Below are 27,771 nucleotides of genomic sequence, written 5' to 3'. Positions count from 1 at the left end.
GAACCTGAAGGTTTGTCTTACAATGAGGCACTAATTTGGTGGAACTTGAAAAGGTAGCGTTAAATTATTGGTGTAATTTGTCAAAAAGGATCTTCCTTTTGTGGGTTGGACAGAATTCCTGTTTGTGTTTGGTGGGTGAAGTTTAATTGAAAAGGAGGAAGACTTCACCAATGGTAAATAATAAACCATTCAAGTCTTACTATTTCAGTACAACTTTATTTGTGTTTTGTTGGATAATATTTTCTTTAGGTGCAGAAACAAGTCTTGAAAAAGCTGTTGTGCTGAAGAGTGAAACGGTTGATCTTTCTCAGCTGCGCTCATTCGAGCAAGTGACAGCTGCAGCTTCCAACCCAGAAATAATTTTACAACTTGAAAATCTACTTTTGATGTGGCACAATCAACTAGAACAGGTTTGTGCATTTGTAAATGTTAATACTTTAGGATTCTGTTAGCATTCTGCCCTGAGATAATAAATATAACAAGATTAAACTTTAATTTTCCTCCTTATTCGCCACAGTTGGAAGATGATTTTATATTGCAATTTGAAAACATTTCTGTTTTATAAGTAATGCATGAGAGTTCTATTCAGACTTCATAATGACTTCCCATTTAAACCTTGTTTTTGTAATCCCAACAATTATGTGTCATGCTGATACAATTTGCAGGCACACTTGCACCTGTAGCTAAGGGGTGGGCCATGTCAAATTTTCAATGTAAGCTTCGTCCCTCATTTGACTTGGTTATGTAAAAGAGAGCTTTGTCTGTTGCACATTTCACTGGTGATCATAAGAACTGGTGAGTGGACAGCTTTTAAAGCGCTCACCAAAAAGGTAGCAAAAGAGGACTAATTGTTTGGAATGGCATAGTGGAGACATTCAAGCAACACTTCTACCTCTGATGCTGAAGATTTGGAGGAAAGATTTGGCCCAAAAGAAGGATTGTCCCACTTGGGGCTAATAACATATAAAAAGCACAGATGTTAGTTGGAGGGAAATGGGGGATGCCTTGAAAATATACTGCTGATCAAAGAGAGCCACATGGATTAAGAAGAGCTGACTAAAGTAGTGGACAGGGGAATGTCTATGGATGTTAGTTATATGGATTTCCAGAGGCATTTGAGAAAGTCTCACTTAAGAGAAGCAAAAATGACATGACTGGGGGTATTCTATAGGCCTGCAAATAAAGAGAGAGAGAGAGAGGAGCATTTCTGCAGGGAAATTACAGAGATATACAATAACTATAGCGTGGTGATATTGCAGGACTTTAATTACCGAAATAGCAATTGGAATAACGTTAGAGTAAAGGGTAAGGAGGGAGAGGAATTTCTGAAATGTGTTCAGGAGAACTTTCTTGACCAGTATGTTCTCAGTCCAAAAGGAACGGAGCCTTGCTGGATCTGGTGCTGAGGAATGAGGTGGGCCAAGTGAACCAAGTATCTATGGGGGAACCCTTGTGTAAGAGTGATCATTATATTATAAGGTTTAGATTATTAATGGAGAATCGAAAGGAATAATCCAAAATAGAACTTCAAAATTAGAAGAGGGCTAACCTCAATGCAATGAGAGGGGATCTAGCCAGGGTAAAATGTAACCAAAGATTAACGGGAACATTTGTAACATAACAATGGATGATCTTTAAGGAGGAGATATTTCAGCTACAGGCTAGGTACATTCTAACAAGGGTGAAAGATAAGGAAATCAAAGCCAGGGCTCCTTAGACGACGAGGGAGATAGAGCGGCACAGTGGTGCAGTGATTAGCACCGCATCCTCACAGCTCCAGGGACCCGGGTTCAATTCTGGGTACTGTCTGTGTGGAGTTTGCAAGTTCTCCGTGTGACCCCGTGGGTTTTCCCCCGGTGCTCCGGTTTTCTCCCACCGCCAAAGACTTGCAGGTGATAGGTAAATTGGCCATTGTAAATTGCCCCTCATGTAGGTAGGTGATAGGGTATATGGGATTGCTGTGGGGTTAGTATAAATGGGTGGTTCTTGGTCGGCACAGACTCGAAGGGCCTGTTTCAGTGCTGTATCTCTAAATAAAATAAATATGATAAAACAAAAAGAGAGGGCATATGATACATCTCAGGTGAATTCTTCAAGTGAGAACCAGGCCAAATACAATAAGTTGAGAAGGGAAGTGAAGAGGAAGATAAGACTGGCAAAGAAAGAATATGAAAATAAAATAGCAGTTAGCATAAAAGAACCCCAAAACTTTCTACTGGCATGTAAGTAGCAAATGGGTAGTAAAAGCTGGGTTGGGGCCTATTAGACACAAATAGGGTGATATATGCTTAGAGGCACAAGGCAAGGCTGGAATACTTAATGAGTACTTCGTATCAGTGTTCACTAAGGAAGAGGATGCTGACAAAATATCGGTAGAAGTGGTGATGGTAGCGATAATGGATGAGGTGAAAATTGATAGGCAGGATGTTCTGGATAGGCTGGCTATGCTTAGAGTGAATAAGTAATGTGGTTAACTCTTAAATGCCCTCTGAAATGGCCTGACAAGCCACTCAATTATATCAAACTGCTACGAAGTTTAAGAAAGGAATGAAACCGACATCAACTGAGGCACTGGAAATGACAAAGGCAAACCCAGCCCTTCTACTGTGCAAAGTCTTCCGTACTAACATCTGAGGGCTTGTGCTAAAATTGAGAGAGCTTTCCACAGACGAGTCAAACAACAACCTGACATTGTCATAGTCACGGAATCATACTTTTCAGATAATGTCCCAGACACCATCCCAAGGTATGTTCTGTCCCACCGGCAGGACAGTGGCGGCACAGTGGTATACAGTTGGGAGGGAGTTGCCCTCCCAAAGCCAAAAGACTTGCAGGTTGGTAGGTAAATTGGCCATTATAAATTGTCCCTAGTATAGGTAGGTGGTAGGGAAATCTAGGGACAGGTCGGGATGTGGTAGGAATTTGGGATTAGTGTAGGATTAGTATAAATGGGTGGTTGATGGTCGGCACAGACTCGTTGGGCTGAAGGGCCTGTTTCAGTGCTGTATCTCTAAACTAAAACTAAACAAGCCCTCAACATTGACTCTGAACCCCATGATGTCTCATGGCATCAGGTCAAACATGGGCAAGGAAACCTCTTACTGATTACCACCTAACGTCCCCCCCCACCTCGGCTGATGAATCAGTGCTACTCCATGTTGAACACTAATTGGAAGAAGCACTGAGGGTAGCAACGGCTCGGTAGCACCACTATAGACCAAGCTGGCCGAGTTTTAAAGGACATAGCTGCTAGATTGGGTCTGCAGCAGGTGAGGAGGGAACCAACAAGAGGGGAAAACCTACTTGACCTCATCCAGTCTACCTGTTGCTGATGCCTCTATCCATGGCAATATTGGTAGAAGTGACCACATCATTGTCCTTGTGGAGACGTAGTCCTGGCTTGACATTGAGGATACCCACCATTGTTTTGTGTGGCAGTGTGGCACTGTAAATTGCCCCTAGTGTAGGTAGGTGGTAGGGAATATGGGATTACTGTAGGGTTCGTATAAATGGGTGGTTCTTGGTCGGCACAGACTCGGTGGGCCGAAGGGCCTGTTTCAGTGCTGTATCTCTAAAATAAAAAAAAATAATAAGTACCATCATGCGAAATGGCATAGATTTTGAATAGATCTAGCAACTCAAAACCATGAGGTGCTGTGGGCCATCAGTAGTAGCAGCAGAATTGTATTTACCCACAATCTGTAACCTCATGGCCCAACATATCCCCCACTCTCCCATTACCATTAAACCAGGGGATCAACCCTGGTTCAGTGAAGAATTTTATTTATTTATTTTTTTTACTTAGAGATGCAGCACTGAAACAGGCCCTTCGGCCCACCGAGTCTGTGCCGACCAACAACCACCCATTTATGCTAATCCTACAGTAATCTCATTTTCCCTACCACCTACCTACACTAGGGACAATTTACAACGGCCAATTTACCTATCACCTGCAAGTCTTTGGCTGTGGGAGGAAACCGGAGCACCCGGAGAAAACCCACGCGGTCACAAGGAGAACTTGCAAACTCCACACAGGCAGTACCCAGAATCGAACCTGGGTCCCTGGAGCTGTGAGGCTGTGGTGCTAACCACAGTTAGGAAGGCAGGAAGGCATGCCAGGAGCAGCAGCAGGCATACCTAAAAATGAGGTGTCAGCCTGGTGAAGCTACAACACAGGACGACTTGTATGCCAAACAGCAGAAGCAGCATGTCATAGACAGGGTTAAGCGATCCCACAACCAAGCAACCACAGCAAAGGCTATGTGCTCTGACAATATTCCGGCAATAGTACTGAAGACTTGTGCTCCAGAACTAGCTACACCCATAGCCAAGCTGTTTCAGTACAGCTACAAGACTGGCATCTACCCGGCAGGTATGTCCTGTCAACAAAAAGCAGGCCAATCCAACCCGGCCAATTACCGTCCTATCAGTCTACTTTTGATCAAATTGATGGAAGGGGTCGTTGACAGTACTATCAAGCGGCACCTGCTCGGCAATAAACTGTTCACCTGTGCTTAGTTTGGGTTCTGCCAGGGCCACTCAGCTCCTGACCTTATTACAGCCTTGGTCCAAACATGAACAAAAGAACTGAACTCCAGAGGTGAGGTGAGAGTGACTGCCCTTGGTATCAAGGCAGCATTTGACCGAGTGTGGAATCAAGGAGCCCGAGCAAAACTGGAGTCAATGGGAATCAGGGAGGACAATCTCCACTGGTTGGAGTCACTCCTAGCACAAAGGAAGATCGTTGTGGTTGTTGGAGGTCAATCAACTCATTCCCAGGACATCGCTGCAGGAATTCCTCAGGGTAGTGTCCTAGGCCCAACCATTTTCAGCTGCTTCATCAATGATCTTCCCTCCATCATAAGGTCAGAAGTGGGGATGTTCACTGATGATTGCACAATGTTCAGCACCATTTACGACTCCTCAGATACTACAGCAGCCTGAGTCCGGGTGCAGCAAGACCTGGACAACACCTAGGTTTGAGCTGATAAGTAGCAAGTAACATTTGCCAGGCAATGACCATCTCAAACAAGAGAGAATCTAACCATCTCCCTTGAGGTTCAATGGCATTGCCATTGCTGAATCCCCCACTATGAACATCCTGCGGGTCACCATTGACCAGAAACTGAACTGGACCATCCACATAAATACTGTGGCTACAAGAGAAAGTCAGAGGCTGGGAATTCTGCAGCGAGTAACTCATCTCCTGTCTCTCTAAAGCCTGTCCACCATCTATAAGGCACAAGTCAGGTGTGTAATGGAATACTTTCCACTTGCCTGGATGGGTGCAGCTCCAACAACAATCAAGAAGCTCGATGCCATCCAGGACAAAGCAGCCCGTTTGATTGGCATCCCATCCACGACCTTCAACATTCACTCCCTTCACCACCGACATGCAGTGGCAGCAGTGTGTACCATCTACAAGATGCACTGCAGCAACTCACCAAAGCTCCTTTGACAGCACCTTCCAAACCTCCGAACTGTACCACCTAGAAGGACAAGGGCTGCAGATGCATGGGAACACCACCACCTGCAAGTTCCTGTCCAAGCTTGGCTTGGAACTATATCGCCATTCCTTCACTGTCGCTGGGTCAAAATCCTAGAACACCTTTCCTAACAGGTGTACCTACATCCCAATGACTGCAGCAGTTTAAGAAGGCAGCTCACCGCCACCTTCTGAAGGGCAATTAGGGATTGGCAATAAATTCTGGCCGAGTGAACAACCCCCACGTCTCATTGTGAGGAGAACCTCACCTGCCAAGAATGAGGCATATTAAATTTGTCATATTGAACATAAATTTTAAACTCTTACTGGACTAAAAATGTGACTGCAGCTGCATTCTACAAGAACAGTAGCTGGAAACATTTGCATTTTAAGAGACAATTGCCTGGAGATGTCAATGGAACTGCTCCCTGATTCAATTAACCAATTGGATTTTGATCAAAAGACATTGAGGGTGTGAAGTTTAGCATTCCAGCTCCCTACTGAGGATGGCTACTAAGATTAAAAGAATCCACAAAACTTGCCGGGCAGGTTGTCCCGAAAAAAAGAGCGAGTCACATGACTGGTCTGCTGGCCCAGGTTTGGTTTGAATTGTGTTCACAGAGCAGTTTGAGATCAGACTGCAATTTGAAGACAAAAGAGAAGAAGGTCTCTTCCTGTCTCTCCCTCTCTCACGAAAAGAGGAGACTGCAACTAGATTTCCAGAAGACAGAAAACCATTGCAACAAGTTTGAAAAGTGCACTGGAACCCAACGAGATGGCAAGATTTAACCGCAACCCAAGACTTTACATCAAACTCAAAAGACAGTAATTGAACTCCAGCTGTTGCTTCAAACCTTGATTCTTTTGCCTTTTCTGCCTCTATCAGCGTGTGTGTTTATTGCATGTGCCTGCTAGCGTGGTCGTGTCGTGTATTTTTAGGAGTTTTAACTGAATTAGAGTTTTAAGGTTAATAAACTGTTGGAGAAAATCCAGATTGTGCCCAATTGTTGAACAAATTCTCCAGACTCAGACGTTGAGAATCAAACACTTTATTGCATGATATCATGGGGGAGCACACCTTACCTAAAGGCGGTCCAGTGCTACTCCAAAGAGCTAAAGATCGCCCGGACTTATATAGTATAAAAGAGGCAGAGCTAACAGTTTCACAATTAAGTATAAACCACAGGACAACCACAAGACTGTCTACAGCTCTGTGCCCTTTGCAAAGTCCGAGGTCAGTAAAGCGCTAGTTCGAGCATAACAAGCTATTATTCCCTATTCATCGTACACACTCCAGATACTATATCTGGCCGTTACTTCTGGCTAGATTGCACAAACATGATAAAAGCGGAAGAGTCAGCAACGAACAGTCTGCGTTCACTTCCCCAAAATCCATCATGAGCTCTGTCTCTTCCTAAGATAGTTGACTGTGGTCAGCTGCTCTGTCTACATTTTATGACCATTGGTTAGATTAGCTACAAGCTGTTAAATAATAATAAAGTTAAATAATAATTAGCAAAGCTCAGAAAAATTCTCCAACATAAACTTACACCTTTCTTGTTTAAATCTAAGAAAACCTGTCTGGTTGATTTCTTTGCCATTACAATTGGAGAGCAGTGAATAAGGATTGACTGAGGGGAAGCTGAAAACACGGTGTTTTAAAAATTAAACCCTGTTACGGTCAAATCAGGAAAAGGCTGAGACGGAACCCCTAGACCCCTTTCTCACCTGGTTGTAACATCATGAAAGAATAACTAAAAAGAGTTAAATATAGTAATTCCTCTGCCATCTCTTCCATAGATTCTTTTAAAATAGAGTCTCAGAGAGACAGTCATAGAGCGATACAGCACTGAAACAGGCCCTTCGGCCTACCGAGTCCATGCCGACCATCAACCACCCATTTATACTAATCCTACATTAATCCCATTTTCCCTCATATCCCCACCTTCCCCCTATCTACACGAGGGGCAATTTTTACAATGGCCAATTTACCTATCAACCCGCAAGTCTTTGGCATGTGGAAGGAAAACAGAGCACCCAGAGGAAACCCACGCGGTCACAGGAAGAACTTGCAAACTCCGCACAGGCAGTACCCAGAACCAAACCTGGGTCACTGGAGCTGTGAGGCTGCGGTGCTAACCACTGTGCTACCACAATTCTTTAAATAGTAGCAATCAGGGACTCTCTCTGCTTCACTTTCAGACTGGGCAACCTGTGCTAACTCTCGCAATACTAGGGCGGCTCGCTGAGCCTCAGCGAGGGAAAATACATTTAATTCATTCCCTGGCTCTCCAACTTTCCAAATAAAGTCTCGGACAGGCAGACCACATGGTCATTTGCCTGCAGTGCCAATGCAGTCTCCTCTGGGGGAGCTGTTTTGATCAGGGCCTGATCCATGACACATTCAGGGACTCTGCAGGGGACCATCTCTTGCTACTGCCCTGTCTCTCTGACCTCCTGCGGTCTCTCTTTCACTACTGGGAGTGCTACCCCTTCACGCCTGCCAGATCATTACCTAGGAACAGGTCAACCCCGTCCACAGGCAAACAATCCCTACGGTCACTGGTCCCGAAACTAGGTCGCACTGCAGGTGCACTGATGTTTGCTGATGATTACGCAATGTTCAGCACTATTCGTGACTCCTCAGATACTGAAGCAGTCCGTGTAGAAATGCAGCAAGACCTGGACAATATCCAGGCTTGGGCTGATAAGTGGCAAGTAACATTCGTGCAACACAAGTGCCGGGCAACGACCATCTCCAACAAGAGAGAATCTAACCATCTCCCCTTGACATTCGATGGCATTACCATCGCTGAATCCCCCACTATCAACATCCTAGGGGCTACCATTGACCAGAAACTGAACTGGAGTAGCCATATAAATACCGTGGCTACAAGAGCAGGTCAGAGGCTAGGAATCCTGCGACGAGTAACTCACCTCCTGACTCCCCAAAGCCTGTCCACCATCTATGTGGAAGCAATCTATCTGGACCAGGGGTTTTTTTCCTCTTTGAGCTTGATTGGATCATTCAATATATTGCAGTGGGAGGTGGCGGTGTAGTGGTATTGTCATGAGATTAGTCACCGAGGGGACATGGATTTGAGCCCCACCATGGCAGAAGGTGGAGTTTGAATTTAATTGGAATTTGAATTCAATTAATAAATCTGACATTAAAAAGCTTTTCTAATGATGGTCATGAAACCATTGTTGTAAAAACACATGGACATTAGGGAAGGAAATCTTCTGGCCTACGTGACTCCAGACTTTTAATTGGCCTAGCAAGCCACTCAGTTGTATCTAACTGCTACGAAGTCAATAAGGAATTAAACTGGGCAGTACACCCGGCGCGACCGAAGCAAAGGAAAGGCTTGTACCAAAGTTGGGAGAGCTGTCCCACAGATTAATCACCAACCAACAGCCTGATATAGTCATACTTACAGACAATGTCCCTGTCACCACCATCACCATTCCTGGGTATGTCCTGTCCCACCGGCAGGGCAGAGGTGGTAGACAGTCGGGAGGGAGTTACCTCATGAAGTCTCATGGCATCGGGTCAAACATGGGAAATGAAACCTGCTGCTGATTACTGCCCCCCCTCAGCTGATGAATCAGTACTCCTCCGTGTTGAATACCACTTGGAGGAAGCACTGTGAGTGGCAAGGGTGCAGAATATACTCAGGGTGGGAGACTTCAATGTCCATCACCAAGAGTGGCTCGGTAGCACCACTACTGGCTGATTCCTACAGGACATAGCTGCTTGATTGGGTCTGTGGCAAGTTGTGAGGGAACCAACAAGAAGGAAAAATATACTTGACCTCGTCCTCACTAATCTGCCTGGCAGAGATGCATCTGTCCATGACAGTATTGGTAGGAGTTACGACCGCACAGTCCTTGTAGAGACGAATTCACATTGAGGATACCCACTATCGTGTTGTGTGGCACTACCACTGTGCTAAATGGGATAGATTTCGAACAGATCTAGCAATGCAAAACTGGGCATCCATAAGGTGCTGCGGGCCATCAGCAGCAGTAGAATTGTACTCAACCACAATCTGTAACCTTATGGCCTGGCATATCCCCCACTGTACCATTACCATCAAGCCAGGAGACCAACCCTGGTTCAATGAAGAGTGCAGGAGGGCATGCCAGGAGCAGCACCAGGCATACCTCAAAATGAGGTGTCAAGCAGGTAGGTGAAGGTACAACACAGGGCTACATGTGTGCCAAGCAGCATGCGATAAACAGAATTAAGTGATCCCATAACCAACGGATCAGATCTAAGCTCTGCAGTCCTACCACATCCAGTCATGAATGTTGGTGGACTATTAAACAACTAACTGGAGGAAGTGGCTCCACAAATATCCCCGTCCTCAATAATGGGGGAGCCCAGCAGGTCTGTGCAAAAGTTAAGGCTGAAGTATTTGCAACAATCTTCACCCAGAAGTACTGAACTGATGATCCATCTCAGCCTACTCCTGAAGTCCCCAGCATCACAGAAGCCAGTCTTCAGTCAATTCGATTCACTCCGTGTGATATCAAGAAATGACTGAAGGTACTGGATACCGCAAAGGGTATGGGCCCTGATGACATTCCGGCAATAGTACTGAAGACCTGTGCTCCAGAACTTGCTTTGCCCCTCGCGAGCTGTTCCAGTACAGCTACAACACTGGCATCTATGCGGCAATGTGGAAAATTGCCCAGATATGTCCTGTACACAAAAAGCACGCAAGTCCAACCCGGCCAATTACCGCCCCATCAGTCTACTCTCAATAATCAGTAAAGTGATGGAAGGTGTCATCAACAGTACCACCAAGCGGCACTTGCTTAGCAATAACCTGCTCAGTGACACTCAGTTTGGGATCCGCCAGGGCCACTAAGCTCCTGACCTGATAGAGTCATATAGGCCTTGTCAGTGATGCCCAAATCCCGTGAACGAATAACAAAAAGTGAGGTGATGCATTTTGGCGTGAAGAATAGGGAGACTCAATATATCCTTAATTGCTTAGTTCCAGAGAGCCTGCAGGAACAGAGTGACTTGGGGATGCATGTGCATTGATCTTTAAAGGTGGCAGGATATATTGAGAGAGTGGTTAGTCAAACATATGGGATTATGGGCTTTATAAATAGTGGCATTGGGTACCAAAGCAGGGAAGTTATGCTGAACCTTTATAGACGTCTGAGTAGGCTGCAACTGGAGTGCTGTGTCCAGTTCTACTCACCTTGAGACAATACATAGGAGGTTTACCAGAATAGTTTCAGGGATTGTGGATTTTAGTTCCAAGGTTCAGTTGGAAAAGCTGGGTTTGTTCTCCTTGGAACAAAGGTGATGAGGGGAGATTTGATAGAAGTGTGCAAGATAATGACAGGCTTAAATAAGTTAGACAAGGAAAATTGTTCCCATGAACAAATGGTACAAGGACTAGGGGACACAGATTGAATGTTTTGGGCAAAGGATGCAGGGGAATATGAGGAAGCACTTTTTTACGCAGCGGATGGTAATGACCTAGAACTCGCTGCCCACAATGATGGTGGAAGCAGAGACAATCAATGACTTCAAGAGCAAGTTGGATGGCCAGCTGAGAGAAGTAGACTTTCAGGGCTACCGGTCTTGATTAGATTAGATTAGAGATACAGCACTGAAACAGGCCCTTCGGCCCACCGAGTCTGTGCCGAACATCAACCACCCATTTATACTAATCCTACACTAATCCCATATTCCTACCAAACATCCCCACCTGTTCCTATATTTCCCTACCACCTACCTATACTAGTGACAATTTATAATGGCCAATTTACCTATCAACCTGCAAGTCTTTTGGCTTGTGGGAGGAAACCGGAGCACCCGGAGAAAACCCACGCAGACACAGGGAGAACTTGCAAACTCCACACAGGCAGTACCAGGAATCGAACCCAGGTCCCTGGAGCTGTGAGGCTGCGGTGCTAACCACTGCGCCACTGTGCCGCCCCAATTGAGCCGGGATGTGGGACTGACTGCATAGCTCTATGGAGAGCCGGCATGGACTTGATGGGCTGAATGGCATTCTTCAATAAGTGACCCTATGACTCTGTTCAGAATGAGAGTGGCCAGGGATGGGGTGGGGTTTGCCGTTGGATTGAAAAACAGTGGCTTTGGTCTCATTCAATTTTAGCTGGAAGCGATCATTGTTTGTACGAGCCTGGATTTTGGACAAGCAGGTTGATAGCATAAGTGCAATGGGCAGGTCAAGAGAGGTTGCAAAAAAGTAGAGCTAGTTGTCATCAGCATAAATATGGAAGATGAACCTTTATCTGTGGATGCTATCACCAATGAGCACTTGCAGATGAGAGAGGGAGCCAAGGATGGATCCTTGGGATCTTCTGAGGTCACCATGCAGGTGAGTGAAGTGAAGCCATTGTTAAAGATGCTTTCTTGAACTTTCTTGTGATTTTTGTATACAGGTGCTGGCACAAAGTAATCAAGTGAGAAAAGAGGCTGAAGATTCAGGTCCACTCACTGAACTGGAACATTGGAAATGCATGTCTGCTAAATTTAATTCCATCATAGAGCAGCTGAAAGGAAAACATTGCAAGGCAGTGATCAATGTGTTAAATACAAGTCACTCAAAAATGTTGAAGGTAAAGCTATCAAGAAGATAAGTATGAGGATGCTTAATGTCATGATAATTGAATTTTTGTAAATATTGTAATCACATTTTAGAATAATAATCAACCAAGAATTTTTGCCGTGGGAGCAGTACATCTGATTGGTTGTTATTATTTCAGGGTCTGCATAGATACCTTCTGTTACGATCAGGTGAGGAGGGATCGAAGGGCTCCCCTCTTGTCCTTTTCCTTGTTTGATCGCAACAGGCTCATTTCTTCTTTCAAGTGGCTATCCTTGCCAATTCAGTGAATGTTTAACTCTTTCCGTGTTATGATCATAAAAGATCATAACACGGCACAGTGGCGCAGTGGTTAGCACCGCAGCCTCACAGCTCCAGGGACCCGGGTTCGATTCCGGGTACTGCCTGTGTGGAGTTTGCAAGTTCTCCCTGTGTCAGCGTGGGTTTTCTCCGGGTGCTCCGGTTTCCTCCCACAAGCCAAAAGACTTGCAGGTTGATAGGTAAATTGGCCATTATAAATTGTCACTAGTATAGGTAGGTGGTAGGGAAATATAGGAACAGGTGGGGATGTTTGGTAGGAATATGGGATTAGTGTAGGATTAGTATAAATGGGTGGTTGATGTTCGGCACAGACTCGGTGGGCCGAAGGGCCTGTTTCAGTGCTGTATCTCTAATCTAATCTAAAAAAAGAACCAATTGGACAGATTTTCTTGAGCTTAACAAAGAAAGAAGTTAGCTTTATTGTACTTAAACTGATCACATAAAATAATAAACTGCGCTCCAGCATTCAGACACACACACACACGCACACACACAGAGTGGAGAAGGATAGATTAAAGTCCAGAGCAATAAAAAGGGGTATAAAGTCTGTGGAGTTTGGTGACTCGGTGGGCTTCAGGCTGAGTTTGGTGGTCCTGAAACTTCTGGTTTGTAGATGTCGACAGTTAATGTGTGGTTCTTCTGGAGATAGCGATGCAGATGATTTCCTTTGCGGGGTCTCTGTCCGCAGCATTGATCGGCCTAGGTGGTTATGGCCATCATGCAGTTCGTAGCTTGTAAGGTGGACTGAAGAGAGATAGAGGGAGGAGGGGCCCCACTTGGGCCTTCTGCTGTAGGTGTCTAACTGCTTGTCTTAGTTGCTACAGAAAAATACCAGCTTAAACACATAGATGGTGGGACTGCCACATGACCATTACCCAGTGATTCAACATGATGGCTATCAATGTGTATTTCTGCTTGCAAATCAAATCAAACGTATTGATAATGCTAAAGTGAGACACAGTCCCTCGATTGAGCAAGCATTTATGTGAGATGAGATTGAACAGATTGGTAATAGGGTTACTAATTTATGCCGTGCCCGATGCTGCACTTGGTCTGATGTGTGTAAATTTCTTTCATTTTTTGATTTGATCTGTTTATGCCACTATATTGCTTCAATAGATGACTGCACCATAAACAGTACCTGTTTAAAACATGTCCGCACTGTAAACTCACTTAAGCGGAGGCGGTTTGGCAACGCAATTAACGATGCCACTAAACACGTAACAAATCTCTCTGACCAGGTACTCTCAGAAAGCGAGGGGCTTGTTCTTGCACATGGTTTCAGTTTTGGTGTGCCTTCATCCCAAATCAAACAGGAAGAGGTATTTGCTGAGTTCGAACTCCTCTGCTCCCAAATTTCCCACCACAAACCAGCGTCCACTGAAGGCGCTGAATCCTTGAAATTGCGCCTAGCTGATCTAGTGCACACATATTGCGGGATTCCGAATGACGTGTCTAATTTCCACATACAACGTGAATGTCTGACAGCGTTGCACACCCTTAAGACCAACCCGGACAGACACATCAGTAAACCTAACAAAGGAATGGGAATATTCACCCTTAACAAGTGTGACTATATCAGCAAATTGCATGCCATTCTTAATGATGTGTCCAAATTCGTATCCATTGGACCTGCCTCTCAACATGACCAGACAGCCTTGCTCGAAAGTAAGCTAAATAAAAATGCTTGCTCGACTTGTGTAAGAGTAATAAGCTGCCGGGTGACATATAAATGACAGGGTTCGGCCTCATGGCTCGCTGCATCCGTGTATGTATGGGCTGCCGAAGACATACAAAAGTGATGTCCCTCTATGCCCTATCTTATTTATGACTGGTTCTGCACAACATGAATTGGCCAAATGGTTTGGCAAATTGTTACAGCCAGTTTGGAACAAGTTCTCTACATACACGGTGAAGGATTCCTTCATAGTTGCAAAGACCATACAGGACTTGCATATCGATAGCAATACCATGTCCATGTGCTCATTTGACGTTGCTAGCCTATTCACCAATGTACCACTTAAGGAAGCCATAGATATTTGCACTGCAGCACTATATCATGGTGATCTAGACCCGCCACCATTGCTTGAATCAGTATTCATTGAACTTATGAACTCGGCAACTTGCGCAGTTGTGTTCAATTTTAACAACACCATGTATGCCCAAATAAATGGTGTTGCCATGGGATCCCCTCTAGGCCCAGCTCTCGCAAACATCTTTGTTGGGTTCCATGAGAAATGTGTGTTTGAGGGAATGATACCTAACCTCCTACCTCTTGTATATTTGTAGATGATACGCTTGCTATATTTGAATCCACAGCTGCATCCAATAATTTCCTTACACGTCTTAATGAGCTCCATCTGCACTCAAATTCACCTTTGAAATGGAGTAGTCAAATAAGCTCCCTTGCCTTGACGTACTAGTTGAGAAATCCGCTAAGAGGTTATCTACTGCGGTCTACCGCAAACCTACCGTCACTGGTCAATACATGATGTTAGGCAAACCCCCATCTGCCAAGACTGAGGCACACATTACTTCGTCACATGAACATTAAAACTTAAAGATTGCAAGCCCCTGACTGGAAAGACATTTGCATAGTAACAGACAATGTTGGAACAATGGGGAACCAGTCGTTACTTCCCCAATACAAAGAAGATGTGGTCAGACCAGTTTTAGTCACATGACTAACTGGCTGTTGCAGAGGTTTGAACTGAAAGTTTTAAATTGAAGAAAACAGTGTTTGAAGTCAGAAAGCTCCTGGCTCCTGCTTTGAGAACATCTCTCTCCTGTCTGCTCTCATCTCGCTCACATCAGCATTGGAAACTATTGATGACATATGAACACTAAGAGAGAAAAGTCTCCTGCAGTGAACTAGGTTTAAGAAGAATACTGGGTCCCAATGAAAAGTAAGAGCTGTCTACAATCAAGGATTCTACGGCGAGCTGGAAACACAGCACAGTAAACAAGAAACTCTTCTGAAATTGTATCAAACCTCTCCACTTTTATTTTTTCTTCTGCTCTTTTCTGTCCCTATTTGGATGTGTGTATCACGTGTGCATGCTAGCATGGGGGGCAGCGCATATCTTTAGGCATTGACCATATTAGAGTTTAAGTTTAAGGTTTAATAAATTTCACTTTTCTTCTTCAAACCTAAGAAGGCCTGTTTGTGCTCATTTCTTTGCCTTGTAATTGGAAAACTGTGAACAAGGATTCAGAAAGTGGGAGCTCAAAACACAGTGTGTTTAAAATTAAACCCTGTTACAATAAGACCAGGAGAAGATAGTAACAGACCTCTCGACACCTTTCTCACCTAGTCATAACAGAAATTTGGGTGCTAGCATCTGGAATTGTACCCACAGACAAATGAGTGAAATTGGAAGTGGGAAGCCAAATTGTTCCCAATCAAAAAGAGCAAGGTTTTAATATAGGTTTTCTTGTGGTTGTGTGTGATTGAATACTAACATGTCTGCAACTGAAGCGAGTACTTTGCAAGCCAAGGTGAAGTAACTTGGGATAAGTTAAAAGCACTGTCTATGGAGGAGTTGAGGAAAATGGCTGAGCAATGTGAGATCACTGTACATGGCAAGGCTAGGATGTCTGAACTCCTAAGGCTAGTGGCCAACCATTTTTCCCTTGAATCTGAAAAAGCAGAAGCGGTGTTAGAATCAGACCCAGAGAGGATACCACCAGCAAAGATACAATTGGAACAAAGGAAACTTGAATTAGAAGACAGGGAAAGAAAAAGAGAGAGAGAGAGGCAGGAGAGGGAGAAAGAGAGAAACCTTCCAAAAGATGCTTGAAGAAAAGAAAGATAGGAGAAGGAAAGAGAGACGGAGGAGAGAGAAAGAGAAAGAATATTCTGGAAGGAATGCGAAGAGAGAGAGAGTTGAAATGGTTTGAGTTAACTAGGGGGTGACAGAGTAACCCGAGTGAAAGCATGGCCAATGTGGAAGAGCAGAATTCAGGGCTGGGTACAAAATTGCTAAAACTCATCCAACTAATTCCAAAATACAATGAGGAAGGTATGGAAGCATTTTTTGTGTCTTTTGAGAAACTGGCAAGGCAACTAAAATGGCCAGCTGAGACCTGGTCTCTCTTATTGCAATGCAAACTAACCAGAAAAGCCCATGACGTTTATTCCTTGTAGCCATATAAGAGTTCATCAAATTAGGAACTGACCAAAAATGCTATCCTCGGAGCATATGAATTACTACTCGAAGCCTATCGCTAAAAGTTTAGAACCCTCAAAAAGCAAGCCAATCAAACTTATCTGGAGTTTGAAAGAAGCAAGCACTGGCTTTTGACCAGTGGCTAAGGGCTTTAAAAATACAGTTCAGCTATGAGACTCTCAGAGAAGTAATCCTGTTAGAGGAATTTAAAAACTCTCTCCCATTCTCAATAAAGACCCATGTAGAGGAGCAGCAGGTTCAGGGAGCATGGCAAGTGGCCGTTCTGGCCAAAGAGTTTGCTTTAATTTATAAGTCGGTTTTCCAGGGGAGAATCTTCCCTAATCTGCCCCACAAATCCGAAAAGGACAAAGGGTGGGAAGGTGATAGGAGCCCAGGCAGTCCTGGAAGAGAAAGGAAAGCAGGAGACACAGAGGGCCCTCCTCCAGCCAAAAAGGAAGGTGCTGTGAGCAGGAGCGAGACCCGGACACCTTTGTGCTTCCATTGCAATAAAGCAGGGCATTTAAAAGCTGACTGCTGGAAACTAAAGAGAAAACCGATAGGGTTCATCAGGACGCACCACTCAGTGACAACGGGGACCTGGTGGAAGATACAGAATAAGCTGTGGCTTTAACTGCAGTAAGTGTGCAACCCAGGAAGGTTACTACAGCCAGTGCAGGAAAAGTTAATAGGATTCCTGAAGGTTATCAGGGTTTTGTGTTTGAAGGGAAAGTAATCCCATATCCCTCGAGTGGGGCAAGCAAGCCCATTGTGGTTCTCAGGGACACAGGCCACCAGATCCTTTTTACTGGGAAAAGGCCTGACCTTTCCCCGGAGAGTGCAGTGAACACCAAAATGGTGGCGAGTGGTATTGGAGGGCAGTGTATACCTGTACCTGTACACTGTTTTTTTAAATTCATTCATGGGATGTGAGCGTCACTGGCCAGGCCAGCATTTATTGCCCATCCCTAATTGCCCTTGAGAAGGTGGTGGTGAGCTGCCTTCTTGAACCGCTGCAGTCCATTTGGGGTAGGAATACCCACAGTGCTGTTAGGAAGGGAGTTCCAGGATTTTGACCCAGCTACAGTGAAGGAACGGCGATATGGTTCCAAGTCAGGATAGTGTGTGACTTGGAGGGGAACTTGTAGGTGGTGGTGTTCCCATGTATTTTCTGCCCTTGTCCTTCTAGTTGATAGAGGTCGCGGGTTTGGAAGGTGCTGTCTAAGGAGCCTTGGTGCATTGCTGCAGTGCATCTTGTAGATAGTGCACACTGCTGCCACTGTGCGTCGGTGGTGGAGGGAGTGAATGTTTGTAGATGGGGTGCCAATCAAGCGGGCTGCTTTGTCCTGGATGGTGTCGAGCTTCTTGAGTGTTGTTGGAGTTGCACCCATCCAAGCAAGTGGAGAGTATTCCATCACACTCCTGACTTGTGCCTTGTGGATAGTGGACAGGCTTTGGGGAATCAGGAGGTGAGTTACTCGTCTCAGAATTCCTAGCATTCTGAGTGGTTCCAGCATTTCTTGTTTTTATTCCTAGCCTCTGACCTGCTCTTGTAACCACGGTATTTATATGGCTGCTCCAGTTCAGTTTCTGGTCAATAGTAGCCCCTAGGATGTTGATAGTGGGGGATTCAGCGATGGTAATGCCGTTGAATGTCAAGGGGAGATGGTTAGATTCTCTCTTGTTGGAGATGGTCATTGCCTGGCACTTGTGTGACGTGACTGTTACTTGCCACTTATCAGCCCAAGCCTGGATATTGTCCAGGTCTTGCTGCATTTCTACACGGACTGCTTCAGTAAATGAGGAGTCACGAATGGTGCTGAACATTGTGCAATCATCAGTGAACATCAGTGCACCCGCAGTGCGACCTAGTTTCAGGACCAATGACCGTAGGGATTGTTTGCCTGTAGACGGGGTTGACCTGTTCCGAGGTAATGATCTGGCAGGCGTGAAGGGGTAGCACTCCCAGTAGTGAAAGAGAGACCGCAGGAGGTCAGAGAGACAGGGCAGTAGCAAGAGATGGTCCCCTGCAGAGTCCCTGAATGTGTCATGGATCAGGCCCTGATCAAAACAGCTCCCCCAGAGGAGACTGCATTGGCACTGCAGGCAAATGACCATGTGGTCTGCCTGTCCGAGACTTTATTTGGAAAGTTGGAGAGCCAGGGAATGAATTAAATGTATTTTCCCTCGCTGAGGCTCAGCGAGCCGCCCTAGTATTGCGAGAGTTAGCACAGGTTGCCCAGTCTGAAAGTGAAGCAGAGAGAGTCCCTGATTGCCGCTATTTAAAGAATTGGGGTAGCACAGTGGTTAGCACTGCAGCCTCACAGCTCCAGTGACCCGGGTTTGGTTCTGGGTACTGCCTGTGCGGAGTTTGCAAGTTCTTCCTGTGACCGTGTGGGTTTCCTCTGGCTGCTCTGTTTTCCTTCCACATGCCAAAGACATGCGGGTTGATAGGTAAATTCGCTATTGTAAAAATTGCCCCTAGTGTAGGTAGGTGGTAGGAGAATTGAGGGAAGGTGGGGATGTGAGAGGGAAAATGGGATTAATGTAGGATTAGTATAAATGGGTGGTTGATGGTCGGCATGGACTCGGTAGGCCAAAGGGCCTGTTTTGGTGCTGTATCTCTCTATGACTCTAATTAGGTGCTGATGAGGAAATGGAGTCCTTCCCACTGACCTGAGGGCAAGGAGTGGACAGTAGTTCACCAGTTAGTGGTGCCACAAAGGTACAGGGGAGAAATATTAAGAAGGGCCCACAAGACTGCAGTAGCTGTACATGCCAGTATACGAAAGACCAAAGCCCGCATAAAACAGCAGTGTGACTGGCCAAAATTCCACAAAGATGTGGTGGAGTACTGAGGAGTTGCCACATGTGCCAGGTTGAGGGGAAACCCCAACCTACAGTGAAATCTGCACCCCTCAGTTGTGTACCAGTGTTAGGAGGACCCTCCAGCAGAGGGCTAGTGAACTGTAAGGGAACCCCGCTGAGAACAAAAGAGGACACGCAGGCACACGACTGGCAAAACCTCATTTAGATCTCAAACATGTACTGGCATTAGTACAAGGATAGATTCATAATGTTTTGGGAATCTGGAGGTTTGTTGAGTTTTTAAAACATTTTTCTGAGTAATGATTTGTAATTGCAGTATTTATCGCTGTTCAGATTCATTCCATGTTAATATTTGCAGCTATTAAAGTGATCCGATGAATACACTATGTTAACAAACACCATTTTATATTGCCCGTTTAGTTAACCACCCTCTCACCAGTACTGTGTGTATGTTATGGAACACTTTTAGAAAGAGAAGAGGAAAAAGTGACTAAGAGAGCAGGTTAAAGGAAGTTTGGGAAGAATCCTGGATGAAAACCCCGACTGTCTGGTCAACCAACCCCAATAAATGTGAAAGGTTAGATCCCACATCCTCCTATGTGAATGCAGACTCTAGAAGCACCCCACCAGAGTTGCTAACAGCATTTACAGGAACCTGCAACGAAAAAGAGAGTCCTCTCGGGGGCACAGAAGCCATGAGAGTGATGCCTCACCTAGTCGAAGTGCCCCTGGAGAGTACAGACAAATCAGCACAAGTACCTACAGGTAGGAGTGTCCCAGAGAACAAAGGGGTGAGTAACAAAGACACCTCCCCCACAGTCAGAGGAAAAGAGAACCACCTGAAGTCAAAAGTTCTTGCATGACTCAGGGAATTCAGGATAGACGCGCCCACTATTACTCACCTAAGGGAAAAAGAGGAAAATTAAAGCAGTCTGGCACCCAGAACAGCCCATTTTTAAAAAGCTTTAAAATTGGTGAATGAATGGAAATGAATGAGAGAAATACATGGTTTTTCTCTCTGTATCTTATATTTCTCTCAAATTTTGGAATAAAATGCCTGGTTTCTCCTCAGATCGCATTTCATTCCCCTCGGTGTGGAGGTGTCAGGCAAACCCGCCCCGCCCCCCACAATCTGCCAAGACTGAGGCACATATACATGAACATTAAAACTTCAAAATTGCAAGCTCCTGACTGGAAAGACATTTGCATAGTAGCAGACAGTGTTGGAACAATGGGGACCCAGTCGTTACTTCCTCAATACACAGAAGAAGTGATCAGACCAGTTTTAGTTACATGACTAACTGGCTGTTGCAGAGGTTTGAACTGAAAGTTTTAAATTGGAGAAAACAGTATTTGAAGTCAGAAAGCTCCTGGCTCCTGCTTTGAGAACATTTCTGTCCTGTTTGCTGTCATCTCGCTCACACCAGCATTGGAAACCATTGATGACACAAAGAGAGAAAAGTCTCCTTTAGTGAACAAGGTTTAAGAAGAATACTGGGCCCCAACAAAAAGTAAGAGCTGTCTACAATCAAGGGCTCGACGGCGAGCTGGAAACACAGCACAGTAAACAAGAAACTCTTCTGAAATTGCATGAAACCTCTCCACTTTTATTTTTTCTTCTGCTCTTTTCTGTCCCTATTTGGATGTGTGTATCACGTGTGCATGCTAGCATGGGGCGCGGCGTATATCTTTAGGCGTTAACCATTTTAGAGTTTCAGTTTAAGGTTTAATAAATTTCACTTTTCTCCTTTAAACCTAAGAAGGCCTGTTTGTGCTCATTTCTTTGCCTTGTAATTGGAAAGCTGTGAACAAGGATTCACAAAGGCGGAGCTCAAAACACAGTGTGTTTAAAACTAAACCCTGTCACAATAAGATCAAGTGAAGATAGTAACAGGCCCCTGGACACCTTTCTCATCTGATCGTAACAACGTGTTGGGATTCTTACAGTTCCATGCTCTGTAAGATTGGCCTTATTAGCAACCTCGTAAAAAGGGCCTGGGCCATGTGCTCACCATGCAAGCGTGATGCTGAAATAGGGCGAATCAAAGACATCCTGCATGACAATGGCTACCAATACGTATACCAATGGTTATCGCTACGTTTGGAAATTAAAACTGGCACAACCTTAGGTTTAATACACTCTTGGAGAAATTCCATAGACAGCTTACCTGTTCCTAACTTACCTGTAAGTCGAACTGTGTTGTTGATATCCCGAGTTTGGTCTTTGTTGTACCTCTGTCTCAGGTATACAAATAGTCGTTTGGTAGTACAGAACTTGAGTGTTGCTGAAATTAGACATGTTATCAAGCTTTTTGTCTTGCACTGTGATTCTGTGATAGGACAACATTTGCTAAATAATCCTCAGTGTGCTAAGAATTACGCTGACAACCAATTTAAGATTGTCAGTAAGGCTCGCAGTGTGGCGCATTTGCGTGCACTGGAAGCAACATATATTAATACACAGGGCCCTGTTCTTCACAGACAGAAAGAACATGAACAAACATTGCGCCTGTTTCAGCTAAACAAAATAAGTGACAGCCTTCTGCTGGTTCATTCCTCAGGTCAATGCTTTGACCAGTCAGAGTCAAGCTGTCTGGTTTAAATTTCAAAGAAAGCTTGACAGTTAACTGTCAGTCACCGTAAACTTGTGAATTCTCCATGGCAACACTTCTACCAATCAGAGTTCACTTGCCAACCAATCAGCACTCTCTTCTCACAGTATAAAGTTGTTGTTTTCCCTTACATTATTATTCTTGTGGATTGTCCTGATGAGTGCAAGATGAAAAGCTTCGACAACATGTCTCTATTTTCAGCAATACTCAAGTTCTGTACGCCCAAATGACTATTTATTTGCATAAATATTGATTGAGATAATGTTTTATTAACCAGTAGGTTCCCAATCCAATGAGGTGGGCTAAGTGGACCGGTTGTTTGTGGGGAAACATTCAGGTAGGAGTGATCATTGTACCATTAATTTTAGATGAGTATTATTCTCATTTGATGATGGTACAAGGACTATGGCAGCCAGATTTAAGGTTTTGGGCAAAAGATGCGGTGAGGGGAGGGTGGCGGGGGGGTGGTGGGCGATGTGAGGAAGAACTTTTTTATGCAGTGAGTGGTAATGACCTGGAACTCGCTATCTACACGGGTGGTGGAAGAGGAGACAATGAATTATTTCAAAAGGAAATTGGATGGGCACTTGAAGGAAATAATCTTGTAGGGCTACGGCATTAGAGCAGGGAAATGGGACTGATTGGATTGCTGTACAGAGAGCTGGCATGGACTCGATGGGCCGAATGACCTGCTGTGCTGCAATGGCTGTATGACTCCATGACTCTTTGTTGTTTCTCCTGGCTGCAGAATCTAGTGATAGCCTCAGGATATAAGTTTCCATAAGTTTTAAGGTACTTGTGGATAAGGATAACAGTAGTCCTTGGGTGAAGGTGCTAAATTGGGGGAAGGCTAATTATAACAATATTAGGCAGGAACTGAAGAATTTAGATTGGGGGCGGCTGTTTGAGGGTAAATCAACATCTGACATGTGGGAGTCTTTCAAACGTCAGCTGATTAGAATCCAGGACCAGCATGTTCCTGTGAGGAAGACAGACAAGTTTGGCAAGTTTCGGGAAGCTTGGATAACACGGGATATTGTGAGCCTAGTCAAAAAGAAAAAGGAAGCATTTGTAAGGGCTGGAAGGCGAGGAACATACAAAGCACGTGAGGAATATAAAGACAGTATGAAGGAACTTAAGCAAGGAGTTAGGAGGGCTAAAAGTGGTCATGAAAAGTCATTGGCAAACAGGATTAAGGAAAATCCCAAGGCTTTTTATACATATATAAAGAGCAAGAGGGTAACCAGGGAAAGGGTTGGCCCACTCAAGGACAGAGATGGGAATCTATGTGTGGAGCCAGAGGAAATGGGTGACGTGCTAAATGAGTACTTTGTATCAGTATTCACCAAAGAGAAGGACTTGGTGGATGATGAGCCTAGGGAAGGGAGTGCAGATAGTCTCAGTCATCTCATTATCAAAAAGGAGGAGGTGTTGGGTGTCTTGCAAAGCATTAAGGTAGATAAGTCCCTAAGGCCTGATGGGATCTACCCTAGAATACTGAGGGAGGCAAGGGAAGAAATTGCTGGGGCCTTGACAGAAATCTTCGCATCCTCATTGGCTACAGGTGAGGTCCCAGAGGACTGGAGAATAGCCAATGTTGTTCCTTTGTTTAAGAAGGGTGGTAAGGATAATCCAGGAAATTATAGGCCGGTGAGCCTTACGTCAGTGGGAGGGAAACTATTAGAGAGGATTATTCGGGACAGGATTTACTCCCATTTGGAAACAAACGAACTTATTAGCGAGAGACAGCATGGTTTTGCGAAGGGGAGGTCGTGTCTTACTAATTTGATTGAGTTTTTTGAGGAAGTAACGAAGATGATTGATGAAGGAAGGGCAGTGGATGTTATCTATATGGACTTTAGTAAAGCCTTTGACAAGGTCCCGCATGGCAGACTGGTACAAAAGGTGAAGTCACACGGGATCAGAGGTAAGCTGGCAAGATGGATACAGAACTGGCTCAGTCATAGAAGACAGAGGGTATCAGTGGATAGGTGTTTTTCTGAATGGAGGGATGTGACCAGTGGTGTTCCGCAGGGATCAGTGCTGGGACCTTTGCTGTTTGTAGTATATATAAATGATTTGGAGGAAAATGTAGCTGGTCTGATTAGTAAGTTTGCGGACGACACAAAGGTTGGTGGAGTTGCGGATAATGATGAGGATTGTCAGAGGATACAGCAGGATATAGATCGGTTGGAGACTTGGGCGGAGAAATGGCAGATGGAGTTTAATCCGGACAAATATGAGGTAATGCATTTTGGAAGGTCTAATGCAGGTGGGAGGTATACAGTAAATGGCAGAACCCTTAGGAGTTATGACAGGCAGAGAGATCTGGGCGTATAGGTCCACAGGTCACTGAAAGTGGCAACGCAGGTGGATAAGGTAGTCAAGAAGGCATACGGCATGCTTGCCTTCATCGGTCGGGGCATAGAGTATAAAAATTGGCAAGTCATGTTGCAGCTGTACAGAACCTTAGTTAGGCCACACTTAGAATATTGCGTGCAATTCTGGTCGCCACACTACCAGAAGGATGTGGAGGCTTTGGAGAGGGTACAGAAGAGGTTTACCAGGATGTTGCCTGGTCTGGAGGGCATTAGCTATGAGGAGAGGTTGGAAAAGCTCGGATTGTTTTCACTACAACGACGGAGGTGGAGGGGCGACATGATAGTGGTTTGCAAAGTTATGAGTGGCATGGACAGAGTGGATAGTCAGAAGCTTTTTCCCAGGGTGGAAGAGTCAGTTACTAGGGGACATAGGTTTAAGGTGCGAGAGGCAAAGTTTGGAGGGGATGTGCGAGGCAAGTCTTTTACACAGAGGGTGGTGAGTGCCTGGAACTTGCTGCCAGGGGAGGTGGTGGAAGCAGATACGATAGCGACGTTTAAGAGACATCTTGACAAATACATGAATAAGAATGGAATAGAGGGATAAGGTCCCCGGAAGTGCAGAAGGTGTTAGTTTAGGCAGGCATCAAGATCGGTGCAGGCTTGGAGGGCCGAATGGCCTGTTCCTGTGCTGTACTGTTCTTTGTTCTTTGATAAGTTGTCGAAATAAGAAGCAATTTCTTCACTCAGTGGGTTCTGAATCTTTGGCATTCTTTATTCCAGAGGGTTGTGGATGCTGCATCATTGAGTATTTTCAAAGCTGTGACAGATAGATTTTTGATCTCTCGGGCAATCGAGGTTTATGAGGAGTGGGTGGGAAAATAGAGTTGAGGCTGAAGATCAGCTATGATTGTATTGCATGGCTCAGGCTTGATGTGCATTTGTTCTTTTTAGGGGCAGCTTTGATTTTCTTTATGGCATATTATAGTCTGCTTTTAATGGAGGAAGAAACACAAGAAACCCAAGAAATAGGAGCAGAAGTAGACCATTTGACCCATCGAGCCTGTTCTGCCATTCAGTATGATCATGGCTGATCTTGGGTTTCAATTCCACTTTCCTGCCCACTCCCCATAGCCCTTGATTCCCTGCGAAACTAAAAATCTATCTATCCCAGTCTTAAATGTATTCAATGATGGAACATCCACAACCCTCTGGGGTAGAGAATTCCAAAGATTCACAACCCTTTGAGTATAGTAATTTCTCCTCATCACAGTTCTGAATGATTGGCCCCTTATCCTGAGACTGTGCCCCCCACGTTCTAGATTTCCTGACCAGTGGAAACAATCTCTCAGCTTCTACCCTATCAGGCCCTTTCAGAATCTTATATATCTCAATTAGGTCACCTCTCATTCTTCTAAACTCCAGAGAATATGGGCCCAATTTACTCAGCGTCTCATCATAGGACAACCGCCTTATTTTAGGGACCAATTTAATAAATCTTCGCTGCACCGCCTCCAGTGCAAGTATATCCTTTCTTAAATGTGGAGACCAAAACTGCACACAGTATTCCAGGTGTGGTCTCACGAAAGTCCTGTACAATTTTAGTAAGGCTTCAGCATGAGAGAGTTTGACACCATTTAAGAAAGGTGCAATCCATCAGATATTTCATCCATTCCCTCTTGAATATATTGGCAGGACAGGTGATATGAGGATCTCTTTGAGGAACTCTGCCAAAGGCAAGTTCCAAATTTGAAGTAGGGCATCCCTATTACCTCAAGAAAACCTCAAATCCAGCTAATCTGCTTGCACTGCTGTCTCAGTGGCTATGAAGGTGACTGCTTCAACTTCTATAGCGGAAGGCAATTTCATGCAACTGCAAGTTATCTGTTACACCATCCAGGGAAAGCATCCCATTCATAACCTTTGGACAGCAGAAGCATGGCGCCACATAGTTTTATGGAACTTCTCCAAGGTCCATGGTGCACTCGATGGCACCCATATTGCATTGAGGCTGCCAAAAGAACACCTGCTCAGTTGCATGAAAGGGACTAGTTATCTCTCAATGCCCCCTTGTATTTAATAGGCTGGTTATCGATAAGGATTTCAATGTCTGTACAGAACAGGGGGTGATCTGTAGTATGCTGTACATGCATGTACCAGAAGAGTTACAGCCTACTGTCATTCATAACTTTGCATTTTAACACAGCTGATGTTTGGGAGGTACATGGAACAGAACAGAAGAATGACCTGTGCTCAGATCACTGGTTCTGATGAAAGGTCACAGACCTGAAATGTTAACTCTGTTTCTCTCTCCACGGATGCTGCCAGACCTGCTGAGTATTTCCAGCACTTTCTGTTTTTATTTCAGATTCCAGCATCCACAGTATTTTGCTTTCATTCCTGCTGACTTCTGAAAGAAGTATCAGAGGACAGACCTTTTTGGACATCTTCTCCTCTGTGTGACTCAGTCTACATTTGATATCATACCCTGAACTCCTTCCCCGCTCCCCCAATTGCAAATAGAGATGTTTCCTCAATGCACTACATATCCAATACAATAATTTTGAAGTGCAGTCACTTATTCTATGTGCCACCTGAGGGCTGTACAGAAGAGTTATTGGGAGAAAATTACCCTTTTCTCATAGCATCTGGATTCTGGCATGAAGCTGCTACCGGCTGCAACTTTTAAGGGAGCTCGAGTGTAGCCCCCCTCGTTATTCCGGCATGGCTATCTGAAGAGGAGGCCTGGCATGTTCTTCTGTTTTGAGACATAACAGTGTCATGTTGGTAAACTCCCTCTGTCACCAGTCTGGATGCTGGATCTGTGGCCCCAAGTGACATGGTTGGTTTAATGCCAGCTCAGATCCAGAAAGCCCTTAGACACAATGATTGCCATGGTCTGAAAATGACTAGAAAGTACGTTTCCGTGATGTTAGAGTTACAGACTCATGAGCCACACCTGTCACTTACAGTTTATGCTCCAAGATTGACCTCACAGCCTGAATTTATTTTTGTTTATTCATGGGATGTGGGCGTCGCTGGCCAGGCCAGCATTAAATTGCCCATCCCTAATTGCCCTTGAGAAGGTGGTGGTGAGCTGCCTTCTTGAACCACTGCAGTCCATGTGGGATAGGTACACCCACAGTGCTGTTAGGAAGGGAGTTCCAGGATTTTGACCCAGCGACAGTGAAGGAACGGCGATATAGTTCCACGTCAGCTTGGTGTGTGACTTGGAGGGGAACTTGCAGGTGGCGGTGTTCCCATGCATTTGCTGCCCTTGTCCTTCTAGTTGGTAGAGGTCGCGGGTTTGGAAGGTGCTGTTTTCGGAGCCTTGGTGCGTTGCTGCAGTGCATCTTGTAGATGGTGCACACTGCTGCCACTGTGCGTCGGTGGTGGAGGGAGTGAATGTTTGTAGATGGGGTGCCAATCAAGCGGGCT

General features: G+C 44.9%; 1 protein-coding gene across 1 annotated transcript in view; it reads left to right on the top strand.

Annotated features, from left to right (window-relative positions):
* Nucleotides 1–27,771, top strand: part of LOC137367180 (dynein axonemal heavy chain 8-like) — a 2,531,605-nt gene that overhangs the window by 173,300 nt on the left and 2,330,534 nt on the right. Inside the window, exons 19-20 of the mRNA XM_068028616.1 lie at nucleotides 250–410; nucleotides 11,924–12,100. Of these exons, the coding sequence (XP_067884717.1) occupies nucleotides 250–410; nucleotides 11,924–12,100 (338 nt within the window). The remainder of the gene's footprint in view (nucleotides 1–249; nucleotides 411–11,923; nucleotides 12,101–27,771) is intronic.

The sequence above is a fragment of the Heterodontus francisci genome, chromosome 3 (assembly GCF_036365525.1).
Source record: "Heterodontus francisci isolate sHetFra1 chromosome 3, sHetFra1.hap1, whole genome shotgun sequence".
In the NCBI taxonomy this organism is placed as follows: Eukaryota; Metazoa; Chordata; class Chondrichthyes; order Heterodontiformes; family Heterodontidae; genus Heterodontus; species Heterodontus francisci.
This window is presented reverse-complemented; position numbering and strand designations above follow the sequence as displayed.